At 36.0% G+C, this 20,109-nt stretch overlaps 1 protein-coding gene across 1 annotated transcript in view; it reads left to right on the top strand.

Annotated features, from left to right (window-relative positions):
* Nucleotides 1-20,109, top strand: part of LOC141402476 (uncharacterized) — a 248,602-nt gene that overhangs the window by 103,310 nt on the left and 125,183 nt on the right. The window contains exon 3 of the mRNA XM_073983929.1: nt 4,214-5,334. Within this exon, the coding sequence (XP_073840030.1) occupies nt 4,214-5,334 (1,121 nt within the window). The remainder of the gene's footprint in view (nt 1-4,213; nt 5,335-20,109) is intronic.

Here is a 20,109-nt window from a genome sequence, read left to right on the forward strand (position 1 = left end):
AAAAGTTGCTCCACCTAAAATTGGGAAAGGACCCTAATTATTCCATTTTAATTAAGACTATTTTATGGTGGAGGGTATCAAAAGTTCGGCCCTGCCGAACTTAACGACTTTTTACTTGTTTTTTAATAATTTTGCAGGCCTTTGAGCACTGGCGGATAAAAAAAATTTTGAAGGTCTTTGGGTCGGGGACTTCAAAAAAAATTTAAAAAAAAAAACAAAAAGATTAAATATAATCGTGGATTAATGAAAAATATTTTTGAATGCCTTTCAATAATCGTGGATTTTTAGAAATTGTTGAAGAACTTTGAAAAATTGTGTACTTTTTTTTTTTTAAATCTTGCTGAAGTCCTTAGGAATAATTGTGGATTTAAAAGTAATTGATGAAGAACTCAGAAAAAATCGTAGATTTTCAAAATATTTTTGAATTGCTATAAATAATAGTGTATTTGTGTTGTTATAGCGGCCTCATTTACAATGGTACAATTTTTTTCCGCAGTAAGTCGATACTTCGTGAGACAATGGCCCAATGGCTTCTTTTAGCACTTATTAATACAGGGTGTTTTATTTTACAGATTAGAACGTCCTGTTTATAGTTTTGGGGACTGTTATTCAAATATTAAGAAATTTTGTAGGAGCGAAATCAAAACACGTCCGCACACGACAAGACAGCTAACCATTTTTTGTAGGTTTTCGCGATTTTGCTTGGATACCGGAATGGGACTAAGTAAAATCTTATAGCTGTGAAAATTCTCTACAAAATTGGCCTTCGTATTTTTTTCCTATGTTGTACCATTTTTGAGATATTTATTTATAAGTTTAAGTAATTGGAGTCATGACTTGTTTTATAAGGAGACGAAACAGTCAGTGAATTTTCCCAATTTGAACTTCTATATCTCAATAATGGTAAAATCTATGAAAATATTATAGAAGAAAATCTTGTAAAACTAAGCCTTGGTTTGATTCCACGCTTCAAACACATATAAGGGCGAGAGAATTGGCGTATTCTAGGTGGAAGAGGTTTAAAACCCCAGAGCTTCATGAGGAATATCTATCAGCAAGAACCCTTGTGAATAATCATATTAAAGCAGCAAAAACCTCGTATTTCTCAAACAAATTTAACAGGGCAGCAGACACTAAAGGCACTTGGAATATTATAATGGCATTGGAAAATCAAAAACTTTCACAGAATACCAGGGAGACTCAATAAAGCTATTTTAAGCATACCGACATTACCAGTAGACACGTCTTTTTATGGCGTTAGTAATGAGTAGACAGCGGAATCCTATGCAAATGCATATATGGTTAGGATGGTCGTAGAGAAAATCTGATTAGACAGAAACTCGTTTTATTACAAAATAAAACGAATTAGGCCCAGAAATTTTTGCATATTTTGCATATCGTGCATATTTTGGTATGAAATCGTGCATATTTGGCATGAAATTTGGTATTTAGTCTTCATTTGGAGTATGAAGCGTTACCCCAGAATTTTGTTGGTATAGGTCCACCCCTTCATATAGCCCCCATAGAACGGTACCTCCCGATTTTCGGTATTTTAATGGTTGTGGCCTTAATATCCCACCGAAATGACTGAAATTTGGTATTTAGTCTTCATTTGGAGTATGAAGCGTTACCCCAGAATTATGTTGGTATAGGTTTACCCCTTCATATAGCCCCCATAGAACGATACCTTCCTATTTTCGGTGTTTTGAAGGTTGAGGCCTCAATATTCCACCGAAATGGCTGAAATTTGGTATTTAGTCTTCATTTAGAGTATAAAACTTTCGCCCAGAATTTTGTTGGTATAGGTCCACGTCTTCATATAGCTCCCATAGGACGGTACCTCCTGATTTCTGGTATTTTGAAGGCTGTGGCCTCAATATCCCGCCGAAATGGCTGAAAGTTGGTATTAAGTTTTCCTTGGGGGTATAAAACTTTCCACCTAAAATTTGTTGGTATAGGTTCACGCCTTCATATAGCCCCCTTAGAACGGTACCTCCCGGTTTTCGGTATTTTGAAGGCTGTGGCAACAATTCAACTTTCTCCCCTAAATTTGTCGATATAACCCCCATAGAACGGTACCTCCCAATTTTCGGTATTTTGAAGGTTGTGGTCTCAATATTCCACCGAAATAGCTTAAATTTGGTATTTAGTTTTTAGGAAACTAATTGTTCCATTTTATTTCAATACAACTCGTGTTAGAGGGTATAACAAATTCGGCCAGGTCTAACTTAACGCTGTTCTTACTTGTTTAAAATATATCTTTAGTACCTTTTGGTTATCGTGGCTTTTCTAAAAATTCTAATTTTTAATGCTTTTTGGTAATCGTAGATTTTTTACAACATATTTTTGAAGTCTTTTCAATAATAGTGGATTTAAAAAAAATATTTTTGATGTCCTTTCATAATAGTGTATTTTTTGAAAAATATTTTTGCAGTCTTTCAAATAATCGTGGATGTTTTAAAAAATATTTTTGAAGCCATTTCAATAATCGTGGATTTCTTAAAAAATATTTTTAAAGTCCTTTCACTAATCGTGGATTTTTTAAAAAATAATTTTGAAATCCTTTTAACAATAGTGGATTTATAAAAAAAATATTTTTGAAATCTTTCAAATAATCGTGGATTTTTTTAAAAATATTTTGAATTCTTTTCAATAACGGTGGATTTTTTTAAAAATATTTGGAATTCCTTTCAATAACGGTGGATTTTTTTAAAAAAAATATTCCTGAAAACCTTTCAATAATCGTGGCTTTAAAAAAATTAAATGCGTTTTGGTAATCGTGGCTTTTATAAAAATATTTTTTAAATGCCTTGTTGTAATCGTGGATTTCTTAAAATATATGTTTAATGTCTTTTGGTAATAGTGGATTTTACTAAATATATATTTTAAATGCTTTTGATAATCGTGGATTTTTTAAAAGATATATTTAATGTTTTTGGTAATCTTGGATTTTTCTAAAAATATATTTTTAATGCCTTTTGGTTATCGTGGATTTTTCTAAAAATATATTTTTAATGCCTTTAGGTAGACGTGGATTTTTCAAAAAAAAAAAAAAAAAAAAATTGAAGTACTTTCAATAATCACGGATTTTTTATAAAAATATATTTTTAATGCCTTTTGGTAGTCGTGGATTTTTCAAAAAAAATTTTTTGGAAGTACTTTCAATAATCGCGGATTTTTTTAAAAATTTCTGAAGTACTTTCAATAATCGCGGATTTTTTTTAAAAATATTTTTAAGTTCTTTCTATTATTTAAAGACTAAATTTAGGATATACCATGTTCGTTGCCTCCTTTTGTAAAAGCACTAATACGAGTAATTTGTTGGTATTTTTGAAGGGTTGTCAAACATGCGTTCTTAACCAAACAAACAATAGCTAAAAATTGTAATAATAAAAACGTATGTCATACACTGTCCCCCCCACTCTGTCATATACCTTAGACATATTGTTGTTTTTTAGTCAAAATGATTTTCGTGTCTGCAAAAAATATTAAAAATTAGCGTACGTTTTGACAAATATAGAACTGACGCAGTTTTATTTTTACCAACAAAAAAAAGCCGCAAGAAAAATATACAAAGGTTTATTTTAATTGCTTACCCCCAACACGAAGAGACATAGAGAGGGCATTAAGATAAAAATCTACAAAGAGAAAATGTAATGTATATTTTGAGTAGTGAATTAATAATTCTTTTAAGTAATGAAATGCGAAGTCAATAACATGTGATTGTAGTATTCCGGAAAATATAGAGTTGTTACAAGTGAATTTGATTGGAGAGAAAATATGATATATTAAAGTGATATGATTTTTCGTTAAAATTTCTTGCAAATTTATTAAATGAGCTGATAACATTTTTGGTTGGCTATTCCGAATAAGCTCCGTTGAAGAAGTGTTTCTACTGCCACTCTTTCCCAAAACGTGGTCGGGAAATGTGGAAAATATATTGTTGTTTTTCTCTTTCGATATGAGCTGAATGATCAAAAGGAAAGAAAACAAATTTGGTTTTTATTTGATTTAATAATAATGGCGTATAAGTAACGGTAACAATAATACGCAACAATGTACATTGTTGCTACATCTGAACAACCTAATCTCACTAAAACGCTTAATAGCTACAATAAAAACCTACCACCTAACAAAAATACACATATTATACTAACAACTGAATTTTTTACTCCAATACAACTTTAAAATTTCTCCTTTCCTCTCATTACAGATGAAAATTTCTCACTCAACTCGGACTATAATAAATCAAATCTTAATTCCACACAAAATTCACAACACAAGCTATTGTCGTCAACTGTTGCAAACTCCACAGCGGCAACAGCAACAACTACGTTTATTAAAACAAACAGTCGAATAACCAAACCCACAACAGTTTCACATTTCAATCGCTATCCAATGACTAAACAACTATCAACGACAACAGCACCAGCCGGAGTAAATGCAGTAGGCAGTGGTAGAGGAACGACGGCGGTGACGTGTCATAACAGCAACGGTAGCAGTATTAGCAACAGCAGCAGTAGTAGTAGTTCGAATAGTGGGACATCGCTGACAAACGGAAATGACACAAGCGCCAATGCTCTAACAAATGGCAACTCATTTGCTGTGCACTTTTTACAAAATAACAATTTGACACCCACAATAATATCACCCACTGCCTCTTTCTCACCCACGACAACAACAACAAACACATTGTCTGGATCACCAACATCAGCAACAGCACCAATAACGGGTACCATACCAAAGAAATGTTTAATGTCTCAACAAGAAGTCAGCAAAGATAAAACGTCAACAACGGTGACAGTTTTAGAAACACAACCATCACCAACATTTGGGCAAAAACTACAACCCTCCATTGCAACATCCACACCGGCTGTTTTAACAAACCACCATTCAAGCGCCACAGTGACATCAAGTCAAACGTCATCAACAACATCACCAACAACCAAATCTTGTCAAAGCAACACCACCACCACCAACGCCACGAGCAATAGTCTGGCTGCAGCTGAGGCTGCTAAAAAGGCTGCTGCTGCCGCCGCCGCCACTTCTACATCAACCGCATCTGCATCATCTTCATCTAATGATGCCAATGGTCGTTCAGCAGCTCTTGAAAGGGCCTATGTTCATGATGTCTATGAACATTGTGAAGAGCCGACAGGTTCATTGCGTCCTCGTGTTGCCCAGTTTCTAAGTAATTTGGAGCCCGGTTCAGTGGTTTGTGATGTTGGCTGTGGCAGTGGTCGCTATTTAACTCAATGTAATCCATCAATATGTACCGTGGGTGTGGATCGGTGCTATCGTCTGAGTCGGGTTGCCAAAGAAAAGGGTGGAGAGGTAAGTGAAGAATACTAAAAAATACATTTTTTATAGGAACATTAAGAGAAGGGAATGCAATAATGAATAATTATTGAATAAATTAATTAACAATTTTAAATGTGAAATAATTTGATAAAAATGTTTAGATTATTATTATCGTTTCTTAACTAAATATTTCTTGTCTATAATGTGGTAATCATAAAAAGCTCTGTAAACGCTCTTAAGATGTTAGATGCGTACAAAAATGTCTTAAATATATTTACTGTTCAACATGCCGAATGAATAACGTCAACACTTATACGCATAATAAAACAGTATTCAAAAATATCGATAGTAGGTCGGGGATATTTTTATGCAAGGAAAAACACCTTATTGGGCCCTTTGCGTTTCTGATTCCTAGGATTGTACTGAGCAAAAAGTCCACTAGACCGGTGAAAATCGAGCCTTCGGATTATAAAGTTTTTTTATCAACTTTTTTTGGATATTTTGGCATTTAACAGCCAAACCTTTGTAGCCAAGACAATAATTAAGAACTCTTTAGTACATCGCGAACACATTTGAACGCTCCTTCAGGCAGTTTTGGCCTTGTGGTCAAAAACTGACTGAAGACCAAAATCGGGATGCTCGATTTTCACCGTTGACATATGGTCTAGTGGATTTGTTTGCTCAGTACAATATCAGGAATCAGAAACGCTTAGGGCACAATAAGGTGTTCAAATCGTCTCTCCCTATTCGATACTGTCGGATACATTAATGTACAATGTATAAATAATAAAATATTCACGAGCTCGTACTATGGTATTACAATATGAATATCGCAAAATCTCATTACGAATCTGTTCTGCAAGAATGAAAAGAAAGTATTAATGAAATTGCTCTACTGTCCCATATGACGGATGAGCAACGATAAAAGTTATACTCACCAAAATACTGCAGTAGAAAAATTCTAAATATTTCCAGTGTTTTTAATATCGTTGCGGTATATTAGTGCCGACAATAATTGTTGGTATGCGGAGCAATAAAGGCCTGGGTACATAAGCTGCCTCGCCTAGTTGCCTTGCTTCGTGCTTAATTTCTGACATAACAAATATAAAAGAATAAAGAAGAAAAGGGCAACCTAGTTCGAAATTGGCTCGACCTTCTTTATTCTTTTATTTTATGTTCTGTCAGAAATGAAGCAGGAAAGCAAGGCAACCAGGCGCAGCAGCTTTTTTACCCAGGCCTTAAGTCACATTCCCAAGGTTGTGAAGTCGAATAACTCTCCTTTCCTCTTTTCAGAAAAAATACACTAGCAACATCACTAAACTAGGAAATAAGATCTCATATACATATATAGAAATCTCACATCGTACCTATAATAGAGGGAAATTAACTCTTCCAGAGGGTGGTGGGTGTTAGAGGACCCACAATACAAATTAGTTGTCCTCTTTGATGAAGAAGTAACCTTCCATAATGTGAATCGTAATTCCTTTCCCTCGGTCCTAGATTGAATTGATATAATGCTGGAGAGCGGGCTCATAAACATAGGAGAGAGTTTCGTAAAATTGTCAGTCTCCAAAAAATCTGCATCTGTTACTTGATTATCGGCCTTCTAATAGCTTGCCTAGGGCCTTGAATTTTGGTTATGATTCTTATTGAATTATTTGCTGTGGCCTAAGTGTTTTGTCATTCCGCTGGGTTTGAAAGATTTGTTCGGTTCTTGTTCTTCTATTTCATTGTTTGTATTGTTGGTATTCATTGTTTATCGGTTCAAACCTGAAGTCGTTATCTCAGAACACTCTGATGTAAAGTTTCGTTTTGTGATGCTATGTTTGCCTGAAAGAACTGAGGGCAATCTTTAAGATCTCAAAGGTTTTAATAGGATGTAGGCTCGTATAGTTCATACAGCATTTTAGTACGATTTCGATCGACTCACTCAGGATTCAGAATATCAGGCTAGTGTTTTTTTTTTTTTTGTCCCATCCCCCATTCTTTACAAAAAATATGAAATATTCGGAAACCCTTCCCAACAAAATGTTCGATGCCAAATATGCCATTCAATCATGGGTGCAAGTGATCTAGCATGTCATCTTTTTAGCATCTTCATCTATGAATTTTATATGAGCGTGGAACCCAAAAAATGCTATTCATTTTTGGATCCAAAGCATGTCATTTACACCAATGCTTTGACATGTCATTTTCACCAATGCTTTGGCATGTCATTTCCACCAACCCTTTCCGATTGCATTACGACGAGAGTTTTAACAACGTTGGTTGTGATTTCGAGTCTCCGACAACATGAAGCCTATTGTAAATAATAAATCTTATATATTTAGAAAAATGTGTATAAATAAAAACACAAAATTCATCTCTATTGGATCGATGGAATGGGTTCAAATGCTGATGAAAAGATCGGATCTTTCACGACTTCCTTTGCATGGGTTCAAATACTGATGAAATTGCATTGGTTTAAATGCTAATGAAAAGATCGGATCTTTCACTTTGAACCAATGCATAAGATGCCATGAAATCACGCCATCGCGTGGAACCTTTCTTCAAATGCTGGGTTTTTATCGCCGAGTCCGAACGGCATGTCTTACGGTACCATTTTGTAGAGAATAATTACATATTTGAAATACTTAGGAAATGTGAGTCAACATCATACTGAGGGGATTTGCAACCGCCGAAAATTTTGATGTTCTGGTCAGAAATTGAACCACAGAGTGCAAGGCGGACGTGCTTACCACTACGTTACGATGTAGATATAACCCTTATCATACCGAGAATTGGGAGGTACTGTTATATTGGAGCTATATCAAAACATAATCCTATGTTGAAAATTTTTGGTGGAGAAGTTTCGTTACTGCAGAGAACTTCAAATGTCAAATTACGGATTGTTTGGTCAAAAATGTAGCTAAGACCCTAAAAATACCTATAATCGGGAGGTGCCCTTCTATGGAAGTTATATCAAAACATGGACATTGGAATTTTGGTGGAGAAGTTGTTCGACCACTGGGGACCTTAAATGTCAAATAACAAAAAATTTAGCTAAAATCCTCAAAATACCTAAAGTCAGGAGGTACCGTTATATGAAACCTATACCAAAACAAGTGAAAAGTAATCAATCGACTTTGCCGACAGAGATATACCCTCAGCCTGTGTGGATTGAAACACTTTTTCACCAAAAAAGTATGGATGGGATTAAAGCTCAAAAAGTATGGATATGATAAAAGCTCAAAAATTTGCGGTGATATCGATAGATAGGGCGTTTTTATCACACAAGCCTACGAAAAACATAATGTTGCTGTAAACAGAGCCACTAGGAAAACCTTAGCTAAATATGACCAAAGGATGCTCGAACCACACAAAAATGTTGAACATTTGTGTGGGTGGTACCACAAGGATTGGACAGATATAGCCCAAATTTGTACATAAAGTAAGTTTCCACAATATTTAGAGATCCAAAGTTTGGATCAAATCGGTTGCTACGTCTATGAGAAATTGCGAGTACCATTTTAGCGAATATTTTCGAACTTTTGTGGGGGAGGTACCGGAAGGAATGGACCTATAATCACCACCTTCGAATTTCATCTAATATTCGAAGAAATATTACAATATCCAAAGTGTGGCCGAACGCAGTATTCGGCTCAAGACTTCCAGCCACTACATATGGTGCGATAGGGGTTTTTTACATCTTTCGGGCAGTTTTCTCAAGATGTAAGGACTTGCCCCTGAAAAAAACGTTTGCTGCCGTAATTGCGACAGCGAATGCAAGTTACTTCAACAAAAATCAAAGTGATTCGAGAGCATGTCTTAAAGTGAATTTATCCAAAATTTTGTGTGGGAGGTACCCGAAGAAGTGGACAAGTATAGTACATATTCGAACCTGATCAATATCTGGTAGATATTTTAGGACGTGTAAAGTATGAACCAAATCGGCCACTCCCATCAATAGTTATCGTGCGCACAATATTTCCGAACATTTTTGAACTTTTGTGGGGGAGATACCTGAAGAGGTGGACCAATATGGCTTATCATCGAACTTAAACTAAATATTACGAATACCAAATTGTGGACCGAATCGGCATATCCGTCTTGCGCTCCAACCACTACACACGGTGTCATAGGGCTTTTTTGTACCTTTCAGGCTATTTTCTCAGGACGTATGGACTTGCCTCTGATGAAACTTATGCCGTTATATGGGGGGCAGTGAATACAAGTTGCTACAACAAAATCAAAGCGATTCGTGAACAGGTCCTAAACTGAACTTTTCCGAAATTTTGTGTGTGAGGTACTCGAAGGAGTGGACCGATTGAGTCCATATTGGAACATCATCTTAGTCTGGTGGAAATTTCACGATGTCCAAAGTATGGACCAAATCGGTTACTTCCTTCAAGAATTATCGTGGGCACAAATTTTCCGAACATTTCCTAACTTTTGTGGGGGAGGTACCGGAAGGAGTGGACCGATATAACCCATATTCGAATTTAAACTAAGTTTGGACAAAATATTACGAAAGTCAAATTTTGGACCGAATCGATACCGAACGATAACTCTCGAAAGAAGTAACCGGTTCGGTCTATACTTTGCACACCGAAAAATTTATACCAGACATAGAAGAGGTTCCAATATGGGCTTTATCGGTTCACTCCTTCAGGTACCTCTCTCACATATTTTCGGAAAAATACAGGTTCTGCTCTCAAATAGCTTTGATTCTTTTCGCAACAACTCTTATTCGCTGCCCCCATTACGACGGTACAAGTTTTTTCAGGGCAAGTCCATATTTACTGAGAAAATAGCCTAAAAGCAGCAAAAAGCTGCACCATGTGTAGTGCCAAGAGCGCACGAGTACTCTCGAACGGATCAGCCGATTCTGTCGACAATTTTGCCTTTGTAATATTTTGTCCACACTTAGTTTAAGTTCGAAGATGGGTTATGTCGGTCCACTCCTTCCGGTACCTCCCCCACAAACGTTAGGAAAAGTTCGGAAAATTTGTGCCCACGATAATTCTTAAAGGATGTAACCGATTTGGTCCATACTTTGGACATCGTGAAATTTCCACCAGACTAAGATGATGTTCCAATATGGACTCAATCGGTTCAAGTTCAAAGAAAACCTATATCGGTCCACTCCTTCCGGTACCTTCCCCTCAAAAGTGCAAAAACTTTCAGTAGAATAATACGCAAGATTATCTTGAGCGGAGTTGCCGATTTGGTCCATACTTTGGATCTTCAAATTTAGTTTAACTTTGAAAATAGTCCACATCGATCTTCTCCTTTGCGTACCTCTCCCTGAAAAGTTCAGCATTTTTGTGTATGTGCAGTTTAGGGTATGTTCAAAGATCCATTGCTTCTCATTGTGGTCCCGTTTACAGCGATATTATGTTTTTCGTGGGCAAGTCCATGCTTCCTGACATAGTGGTCCGAAAGCTCTAAATTATACGGTGACCAACTGAAATGACTGATGGGGGGCGATATTTATAGAAAACTAGCTGACCCGGTCCGTGTTGCTGGCCCGTTGTTTGGGCTCTCTGTGTAAACTTTAGTTATCCGTCCAGTATTGATGTCAATGTTTTGACATAAATTCCATGTAATGGTATCTCCCAAATTTAAGATATAAAATCTCTTTTATTATACCCTTCACCATAAATGGACAGTTTAAAGCGCTTTGTGACCCACATATAATGGTCGGTGCAGGTCAATTAACATTGCTATATATTGGTTTGTTGGTCTCGGTTGGGGTCATAAATATTACTGCAGAGAATTGTCAGTATAGGTGCACGTTTTGATATACATAGCTCCCATAGAACGGTACCGGCTGATTTTCACTATTTTTTTAGGATTTAACATCATTATCACACCAAAATGGCTGTAATCTGGTTTTAATATAATTTAAAGATGAGAGCATAAATATTCGGATCGACCGAAAGACACGCCTTTTTCTTTGCGCTCGGTATGCAACAGCTATAGGTTTACATTTTGATATATCTCCCAAAAAACAGTACCTCCCGATTTTTGATAGTTCGGAGATATAGCCACTGTTGGGGGTCGTAAACAGTCTTGCAGAAAATTTTCAGTATACGTCCTCGTTTTGATATACATAGGTCCCATAGAACGGTGGCGACTAATTTTCGCTATTTTTGGTGGATTTAACCTCATTCAGCCCGATCGAACGTAACGCCTTTTTTCTTCGCGCTCTATTTTACCACTATTGCATGGTAAAATACCCCTCAGCGAAATGTATGTTCCTTCGGTATATGTATGGCACCATTTATATAATTCATAAAAAATTACTTCTATAAACTATAAACTGAAATCAATGCTCATGAAGTTTCACTTCCCACATTTTGAGATTTTATCCGTAATTGTAATATTTTAAAAAATCGGACACTATCGCGGTATTCTGATTCTAATGATGATATTGTTTTGTATATCAATAACTTTGTCTGATGTCCAATCATTTTTCTGGAATTTCGGTCTAGTGACATCTCAAGTTATCGGGATTTCACTGTATTCCAAAATGTGGAGTTGATCGAGCTATCCCACTTATTGTTAAGTGTTCAGGGCTTGTAGCGTTTTTTATGCACACTTACAAAATTATGTATATTATCTGAAATAATAAATGTTTGAACATTTTGTGATGACCATTTCACTTCCGCGAAGACCATTCAGGGTCAAGACAGTATTACAATAGTATTGCAAACAATCTGTAAACAATACGTTCAAAAATATCATGGACTTCAGTTTTTTTTTAAATTTTGAAGGAGAACCTCCGGTCACTACCTCCGGCTACTACCACTTGTTCAAGCTAGTGTTTATATCATTTTTGTGTCACGCTTACTAAAATTATGTATATTAATTGAAATAATACATTTTTGAAAACTTTGTGATGACCGCGATTTCAGATTTTATTAAAAACATTGTAGGGGAGGACCACCGGTCACTACTCTCAGTCGTATAAAAACAGCTTACGAACGTTCTAATTAATTGAAATAATACATTTTTGAAAATTTTGGGATGACCGCGATATTTCACTTCCGCGACGACCATTCAGGGTCAAGACTGTAATTACCATAGCATTGCAAACAATTTGTAAACAATATATTATAAAGTATCATGAATTTCGCGGTTTTCTTAAAAAATTGTGGGGAGGACCACCGGTCACTACACTTAGCGGGTTAAATAAATAGATTACGACCTATTCTCAGACCTAAAAACTTCACATACAAAATTTTATAAGATTTCCCAATCGATTTTTCGGAATTGCTTTATCGTGACATCTCAAGTTATCGGGATTTTACTGTATTCCAAAATATGGCGTTGACCGCGTTATCCCACACATAGAAGCCAGTGTTATAGCGGTTTTATAGTCACGCTTACTAAAATTTGCTATACTGTCTGAAATAGTACATTTTTGAATAATTTAGGATGACCGCGATATTTCACTTCCGCGACGACCATTTAAGAAAATATATAGCCTATTTTCACCACCGGTGTTCCCAGTACATTATCGGAAATTTTCCAAAAAATCTATTCAGCCGTTTTCGAGTCTTTTCGTTTTTGAATAATTTGGAATGACCGCGATATTTCACTTTCGCGACGACCATTCAAGAAAATATATAGCCTATTTTCACCACCGGTGTTCCCTGTACATTATCTGAAATTTTCAAGAAAATCTGTTCAGCCGTTTTTGAGTCTATTCGGAACATACAAACATACAAACATAGTAACATACACACATTGTCTTTTATATATTAGATAAATTGCTCCCAAAAAATCCACTTCCAAAATGGACTATGCCGATTCATTCATATCCTTCAGATATCTCCTTCGCAATACTTATGAATTCTAATCCAAATATATATTTTCAAGTTCATACGTCCACAGGCTGAGGGTATATATGTGTCGTCAAAGCCGACTTATATTTTTTAATTGTTTAGAGAGAAGTTTTGTGACCACAGGTAACTTCAATTATTAAATTACTGGTAGTTCAGTCAACAAATTTTCCTAAAACCCCCCAAAATACCGGAAACCGGGATGTACCGCTCTATGGGGGCTATACGAAAACATGGACCTATGTTGACAACTTTTGATAAAGAAGTTTTGTGATCACATGGAACCTCAAATGTCAAATAATTGGTAGTTGAGTCAAAAAAAAATTTTGGCAAACCTTTCAAAATACCAAAAATCGGTAGGTACCGTTATATGGGAATTATACCAAAGCATGGACCTAAATATGTTGAAAATTTTTGGTGTAGAAGTTTTGTGATCTTTGGGAACTTCAAACGTCAAACAACATCTAGTTTGGTTAAAAATTTTAGCTCGAAATACAGAAAATCGATAGGTACCGTTATATGGGGGCTATACCAAAACATGGACCTTTATTAAACTTTTTGGTGGAGAAATTTTGTGCACACTGGGAATGTCCAAAGTCAAATTACAGGTAGTGCGGTCAAAATGTAGCTAACATCTTCCAAATAACGACAATCGGCAGGTACCGTTATATGAGGTCTGTGCTGAAACATGGACCTATGTTGAAAATTTTTGGTAATGACCTTTTTATGATCTGTGTAAACTTCAAACGTCAAATTACAGCTGATTCGGTTAAAAATTGTAAATGAAATCCTCAAAACATTGAAAATCGGGAGATACCGTTATATGAGGGCTATACCAAAGCATGGACCTATGTTGACAAGTTCTGGTGAAGAAGTTTTGTAGCCACTGGGAACCTTAAATGTCTAATAAATGAAAACAACAGATTAACAATTGTAGCTAAAATCATCAAGATATCGAAAAGCGGGGGAGAGTTCTATACCTAAGCATGGACCCCTATAGCACATTTTCGAACTTGACCTGCCTATGGAAAATAGACACTCCGGTGCAAAAATATAGCGTTGTAGCAAAATTATTGTGGATGCTAGAGTGATTACAACAGACGGCCATACGGACATGGCTAGACCGACTCAGAATTTTACATTGATCAACAATAACGGAAAAATAAACTTAGCATACTCTCCATACTATAGTGTAGGCTATAAAATATATACCTTTGTAGTCAAGGCCACAAGTACTGCCTGATTAAAAAAATTAGCACGATTCATGAAGTGGTATTAAAAAATTTCTGAACTCTTGTGAGGGGAGGTATCGGAAGGAGTACATCGATATAAATAATCCTCGAACTTAATATTCGATGTGTACATTTTGGACCAAATCGAATACCCACTTAAAAAGCCTTTAGAGCTTTCATGCCTTTATTAGCAACAATTTTGAGCTTTTGCGTGGAAGGTATCAGAGCAATTCTACTCAATCGACTGACATTTCAAACCGTGGATTAGTGTCCATAAGATAAGTTAAAATTTTGTGGGGGAGTTACCAGAAATTTGTGGATCAATATAAATTTTGGACTTGATAAAAGTTTGGACAATAGCGGCTACTCAATTCGAGAGTTATTGTTCTCGGGAATAATTTTAGTTAGAAACCTCAGGGTTAGTTAGAGCTTTCTAACCGTTATCTTAGGAAGTATGGGCATATCCAAGAATAAAATATCGTTGTAATCAAGCACGAAAAAAGTATCTTCGGTAAAATGTTTAAAACAATCCTCAGGTTTTAAACTGTACTTAATCGAACATTTTTGGGGATGATTCCCGAAGAAGTAAAACAAATATTAAGTCTTTCATCTTAAGTAGATAACGATCTTCATGCGGAGTCACCTGGGCATTTCTAACCTTAGAGGGGCTCTGAGTACTTTCCCACTGGGCTCATGCTAGATACATATGATCCTACAAACATCCTAGAAGGACAAGGTAGACATCTCTCATATAAATGAGTGCACTTCGATTCATATTTGCTCAATGATATGGAAACTATTTAATATCACGGAGTTCGAACAGCGTGTCTTAAGAGACCACTTGTGGAGAAGTTTTACATGACTGAAATGCTCAGGAAATATTTGCTACGCTAATGGGTATTTTCAGGCATTCAGTGTGCAAGGCGGGTGTGCTTGCTATAGTATCTAGGCTGCAATCACCTTGCTAGATAGCTGTGTGATATATAAGATCCCATAGTCGCCAAAAAAGTTATAGGTGCTCCATGGTTCATATATTTTCAAAGCCTGTTATAATCAACATTGCTTTTATTCTACCAGTAAGTTCTGAATCCTACCGTAAAAGATGTTATACGGCGCGATAACACCGTTCATATTAGGTTAATATCCTACGACCCTGAGGGCAATTTGCCATATACGTTTAGTTTGAACTGTGAATAAATTGACTGCACCCCACACAAGGTAGTTGTGTCGAAGCTACCTTGATTTATCAATGCAGTTGACGTTGAGTATTGAATTCCGGTTCGGTGTTGTTGTTGTAACAGTATATGATATATTTCGTCACCTGAAATGCCCAAAGACGTAAGCCTTTGAGTGTTACGTCTTTAGGCATTTCAGGTGACGATTTGCAACTTCGTTTTTATACCCTCCACCATAGGATGGGGGTATATTAAGTTTGTCATTCCGTTTGTAGGTTAGGTTAGGTTAGGTTAAAGGACGCGCAGCTGTCGTGTTGGACAGCCACTCCACTCGGAGACCTTATGGTCCATTGTGTTCATCCTAAAGTAAGGGTAGGAGAAAAGAAAAGAAATAATAGCATATCGAGTTTAGAAATAGGAAAAAGGAATAATTAAGTAAGTTATAGGATAGTTGAGAATGATTAAGTAAGTGCTATGGATTGAAAGATTATTTGTAAGGAGAGAGAGAGAGAGAGAGCGAGTAAGGAGGTTAGCAGTATTACAAAGTTGTAATTTGCTCGTTTTGAAGCCACTTCAGACCCTTGGCGAGAAGAAGCAGTGTTGTCGGCTCGGCTTGGCAGAGTGTTGTCAGAGATGATAATGTGTGTTCACCCATTGTTTGAACTCTCCTGGTCCTGAGCATTGGACAACGGCATAATAAGTGCTCAATCGTCTCTGTTTCTTCTTCGTCTTCGCATAATCTGCAGTAGTCCGTGGGGTCTTCCGTTTGTAACTACTCGAAATAATCATTGTAGACCCCACAAACTATATATATTCTTGATCAGCGTGCAATTCTACATCGATATAGCCATGTCCGTCCGTCTGTCCGTCTGTGGAAATCACTCTAGCGTCCGAACGAATTGACGTAGGTGGATGAAATTTTGGGAAAATCTATTATATGTACGTAGGACTTATGGTATTGAAAGCGGGCTATGTAGGTCCACGCTTTCGTATAGCCCCCATACAAAATGACGCGTGACGCGTCTTCATTTTAAGGAATTTTTAAGATATTTGTCCCACTTAACCACCGAATTGCTTGTAATTTGGTATTTTGTGTCTCCAGGGGCCAAAAAACATTCCTACCAAATTTGGTTTAAATAGGTCCACGCTTTCGTATAGCCCCCATATAACGCCCCATATAAAGTACGCGTCATTTTAATATATTTTGAATGTATTAGTCCCATTTGACAACATAATCGGTTGTAACTTTGTATTTTGTGTTTCCAGAGGCTAAGAAACATTTCTACCATAAAATGTTTATATCAGGAATATTGTCAATTATTTCATATTCCATTTCAGAAAAAAGGATAAATTTTTTTTCGCGCTACATCAACGATTTTTGATATGTAGGTTAAGAAAAAAAAATTCCCAGTAAGAATCTGGTCGCGAGCCAATTTTTGGTTGTTGCGGACAAAAGTTATGGCGCTTTTATTTCGCTTTTAAAGAAAGAAAATATTATAAAAACGCTAATTATTTTAAAGAGCACAATTGTTACAAAAAAGTTCTCTCGAAGTGACTTCAGCGAGTAGAGTGCATAATACCTGTAAAATGTTACACAGAATTCGCGGAATGTACATAAAATTGATAAATTATTGAATATAAGTCTACTTTTTTCAAAATTAAGACCCATTTAGTGGTCATATCGACGCCTCCAAACAATAGTATGCTAAGTCGACTTAGCATGTTTTCAAGTTCTTTTCATTTTTATATTTAACGTCCTTTAACTTAAATTCTGTCAAATTTTGGTAATGATCGGACAATCCGAACAGAAGTTATAAACAAATATTTCCTTAGGATAGTACTGAAGGTCAAAGAAATTTCCAAACTTTTAGAGCTTGTCCTGCAAAACTCGCTTTTCAGAATTAGCAAACTATTATTTGGAGGTGTCGAACGTCGTTTAACTTAAATTGTGTCTAATTTTGGCAATGATCGGACAATCCGAACAGAAGTTATAAACAAATATTGACTTAGCATAGTACTAAAGTTCAAAAAATTTTCCAAACTTTGAGAGCTTCTCCTTCAAAACTCACTTTTTAGACTTAGCATACTATTATTTGGAGGTGTCGATATAATTACATAAAAAAATTTTTGTGGATCCAAACTTCACGGCGAATCAAATGAGACTGCAATCATACAGATTAGTGTTATAGTTTGGATGTTACAGCCAAAATAAGCACATATTTTGGTCAAAAAAAATATTTTTAGTTTGAAAAAAATAATTTTTCACATGCATTATGATGTAGTAGAAAATTTTGTAAAAATCTATAGGAATACATCCATCATTTTGCTTAAATCTCCCAATAAAATAGACGGATTTTGCTTTATTGAAATTCGTATTAAAGCTTTCCTATTGAGGAAGACAATTGGGCTGCTGAGGATATATCTCAAGGCTTCTGAAATGGAAATAGAGGTCACATAACCCATTTTAATTTGTATGCATTTTAAAATACGTGTAAATCGCGTAATTATCAAAATCATTTTGTCCGCATGTGATTTTCATGTACAGCAAGGCCATATCTATTAAGTTGTATATATTTTTTTAAATATAATTTGGGCTCTAAGATGTAGCATCGGCTGCATCTTACCATTAAAAAACCTATAAAATATCGCTAATTTGCACAAAGTGCATACAATTTTTGTCCGCATCCGATTTCAGTGTCCACCATGAAAATCTACATCGATATATAACTATTTAAAGGCAATCAATCAAGAACCGTGGATGTAGCATCACACACAATTTTTTGGGATTAAATGAATGTAGCTTCCTTATCAGTGAAGTTTTCAAATATCTGTTTCAGCTAAAACAAAGATGCTGCACTATTTTTTTCATTGCAGTGGAAACGATCCGCAGAAAACGCGATAAAATACGCGATATTTTCAAAAACAATTTTAGGTGATTTTTCTACTTTGGAATTTCTCGTAACTCGCGTTTTAGTAGATGGATTTTCACGAGGAATGATTTATTGGATCCGGAACGTAAAAAACTAAAATGTGCAATGGAGTACGAGGTATTCTAGAGACAATTGCAAATATTAGACCCGAAAAATATGATTTTTAGAAAAATGTTCGCACAAAATTTCCGCATTTGGATGCAGATTTCTATGAAGCTGTGCAGACTACATTCACAATATAAGTATCAAATAACTCAGAATCGCAAGTACTACAAACCTATATATGATTTTTTGAAAAACCTGTTTGCGGAATGAAATTAGAAGAAAATTTCAAAAAACACTGTAAATCTGGCTTCAAAATGTCAGCATCATTTAATGGTAGAAGCAGTTCAAATTTTGAAAAGTAATACATTAGTGAGATGATCCTTATTTAGTTTGCTTCAACTTTCACTTTGACAGGAAAATCGAGAGAAGTGTGGTTTACTCACAAATCGAGAGAAAACAAAAAAAGACATGGTGGCTTCAACCCATTTTTACCCATTTTTTAACATAAATATAGCCACAGCTTCCACGCAAATTATCTTTTAAGGCCAATATTTTTTGCCACGTCCAAAAACATTTCATTTTATCCAAAAATATTTAATTTGTATATTATACAATCACTAGTCGCGTGTTCTAAAAGGGTAAACCTTGGCTTCAGCTATGTTAAATTTTCAAAAATATTGGTGATATACGTTTTGATATAGCCCCCATAGGACGATATCTTCCGATTTTCGGTATTTTGAAGGTTTTGGCCTCATTATCACACCGAGATGGCTGAAATTTGGTATTTAGTCTTCGTTTGGGGTACAAAACTTTCCCCCAGAAATTTGTAGGTATAGGTCCACGCCATCATATAGCCCCCATAGAACGGTACCTTCCGATTTTCGGTATTTTGAAGGTTGTGGCCACATTAATACACCGAAATGGCTGAAATTTGTGGTGGAGGGTATAAAAAGTTCGGCCCGATCGAACTTAACGCTTTTCCTACTTGTTCTGCTTAATCTGGCTCTGGGTCTACCTCCAGTTCAAGGAATGTGGCTGCTTCCATCGGTTATAGCCACATATCTACTGGAGTTAGTTAAGTAGGTTTGGCAGGGCAGTTGAAAATATGCTGTGCATATATTTTGCACGGTGTCATCGATACTTGCTCTATAGGAATTTAGACGTCTGCACAAGATCGAGGGCAGTTTGTCATGTTAGCTGACGCTCCTCAGCTGCGACAGCTGATTCTCCTTATGAAATCTGCGACTGCATCCGTGTGAATGATATTTAAACGTGCTTAAAAGGCTTGTTTATCTTGCTCCCACAAAGCAAGCCATTGTTTTGCTGTACTGAAAAAATCCATGGTCCACTGAGGACATGAGGAGGCACCCTTTTGCAGTTCTAAGGGCGTCATTCTAAAAGATTTGAATAGTTTTTTTTATCGTTTTGCACTTATGTTCGCAGACCACAATTGCGCCGTATAGTTTATCACAGACCGAGCTATCGCGTAATATGTGCTCAACAAGTGTGGTCAAGGAGTGGGCCGATTGAGTCCATATTGAAACCTCATAAGTAACCTCTAAGTCTGGTAGAAATTTCACGATGTACAAAGTATGGT

Source organism: Musca autumnalis, unplaced genomic scaffold (genome assembly GCF_047663935.1).
Source record: "Musca autumnalis isolate F117 unplaced genomic scaffold, ASM4766393v1 scaffold_1, whole genome shotgun sequence".
Lineage (NCBI taxonomy): Eukaryota > Metazoa > Arthropoda > Insecta > Diptera > Muscidae > Musca > Musca autumnalis.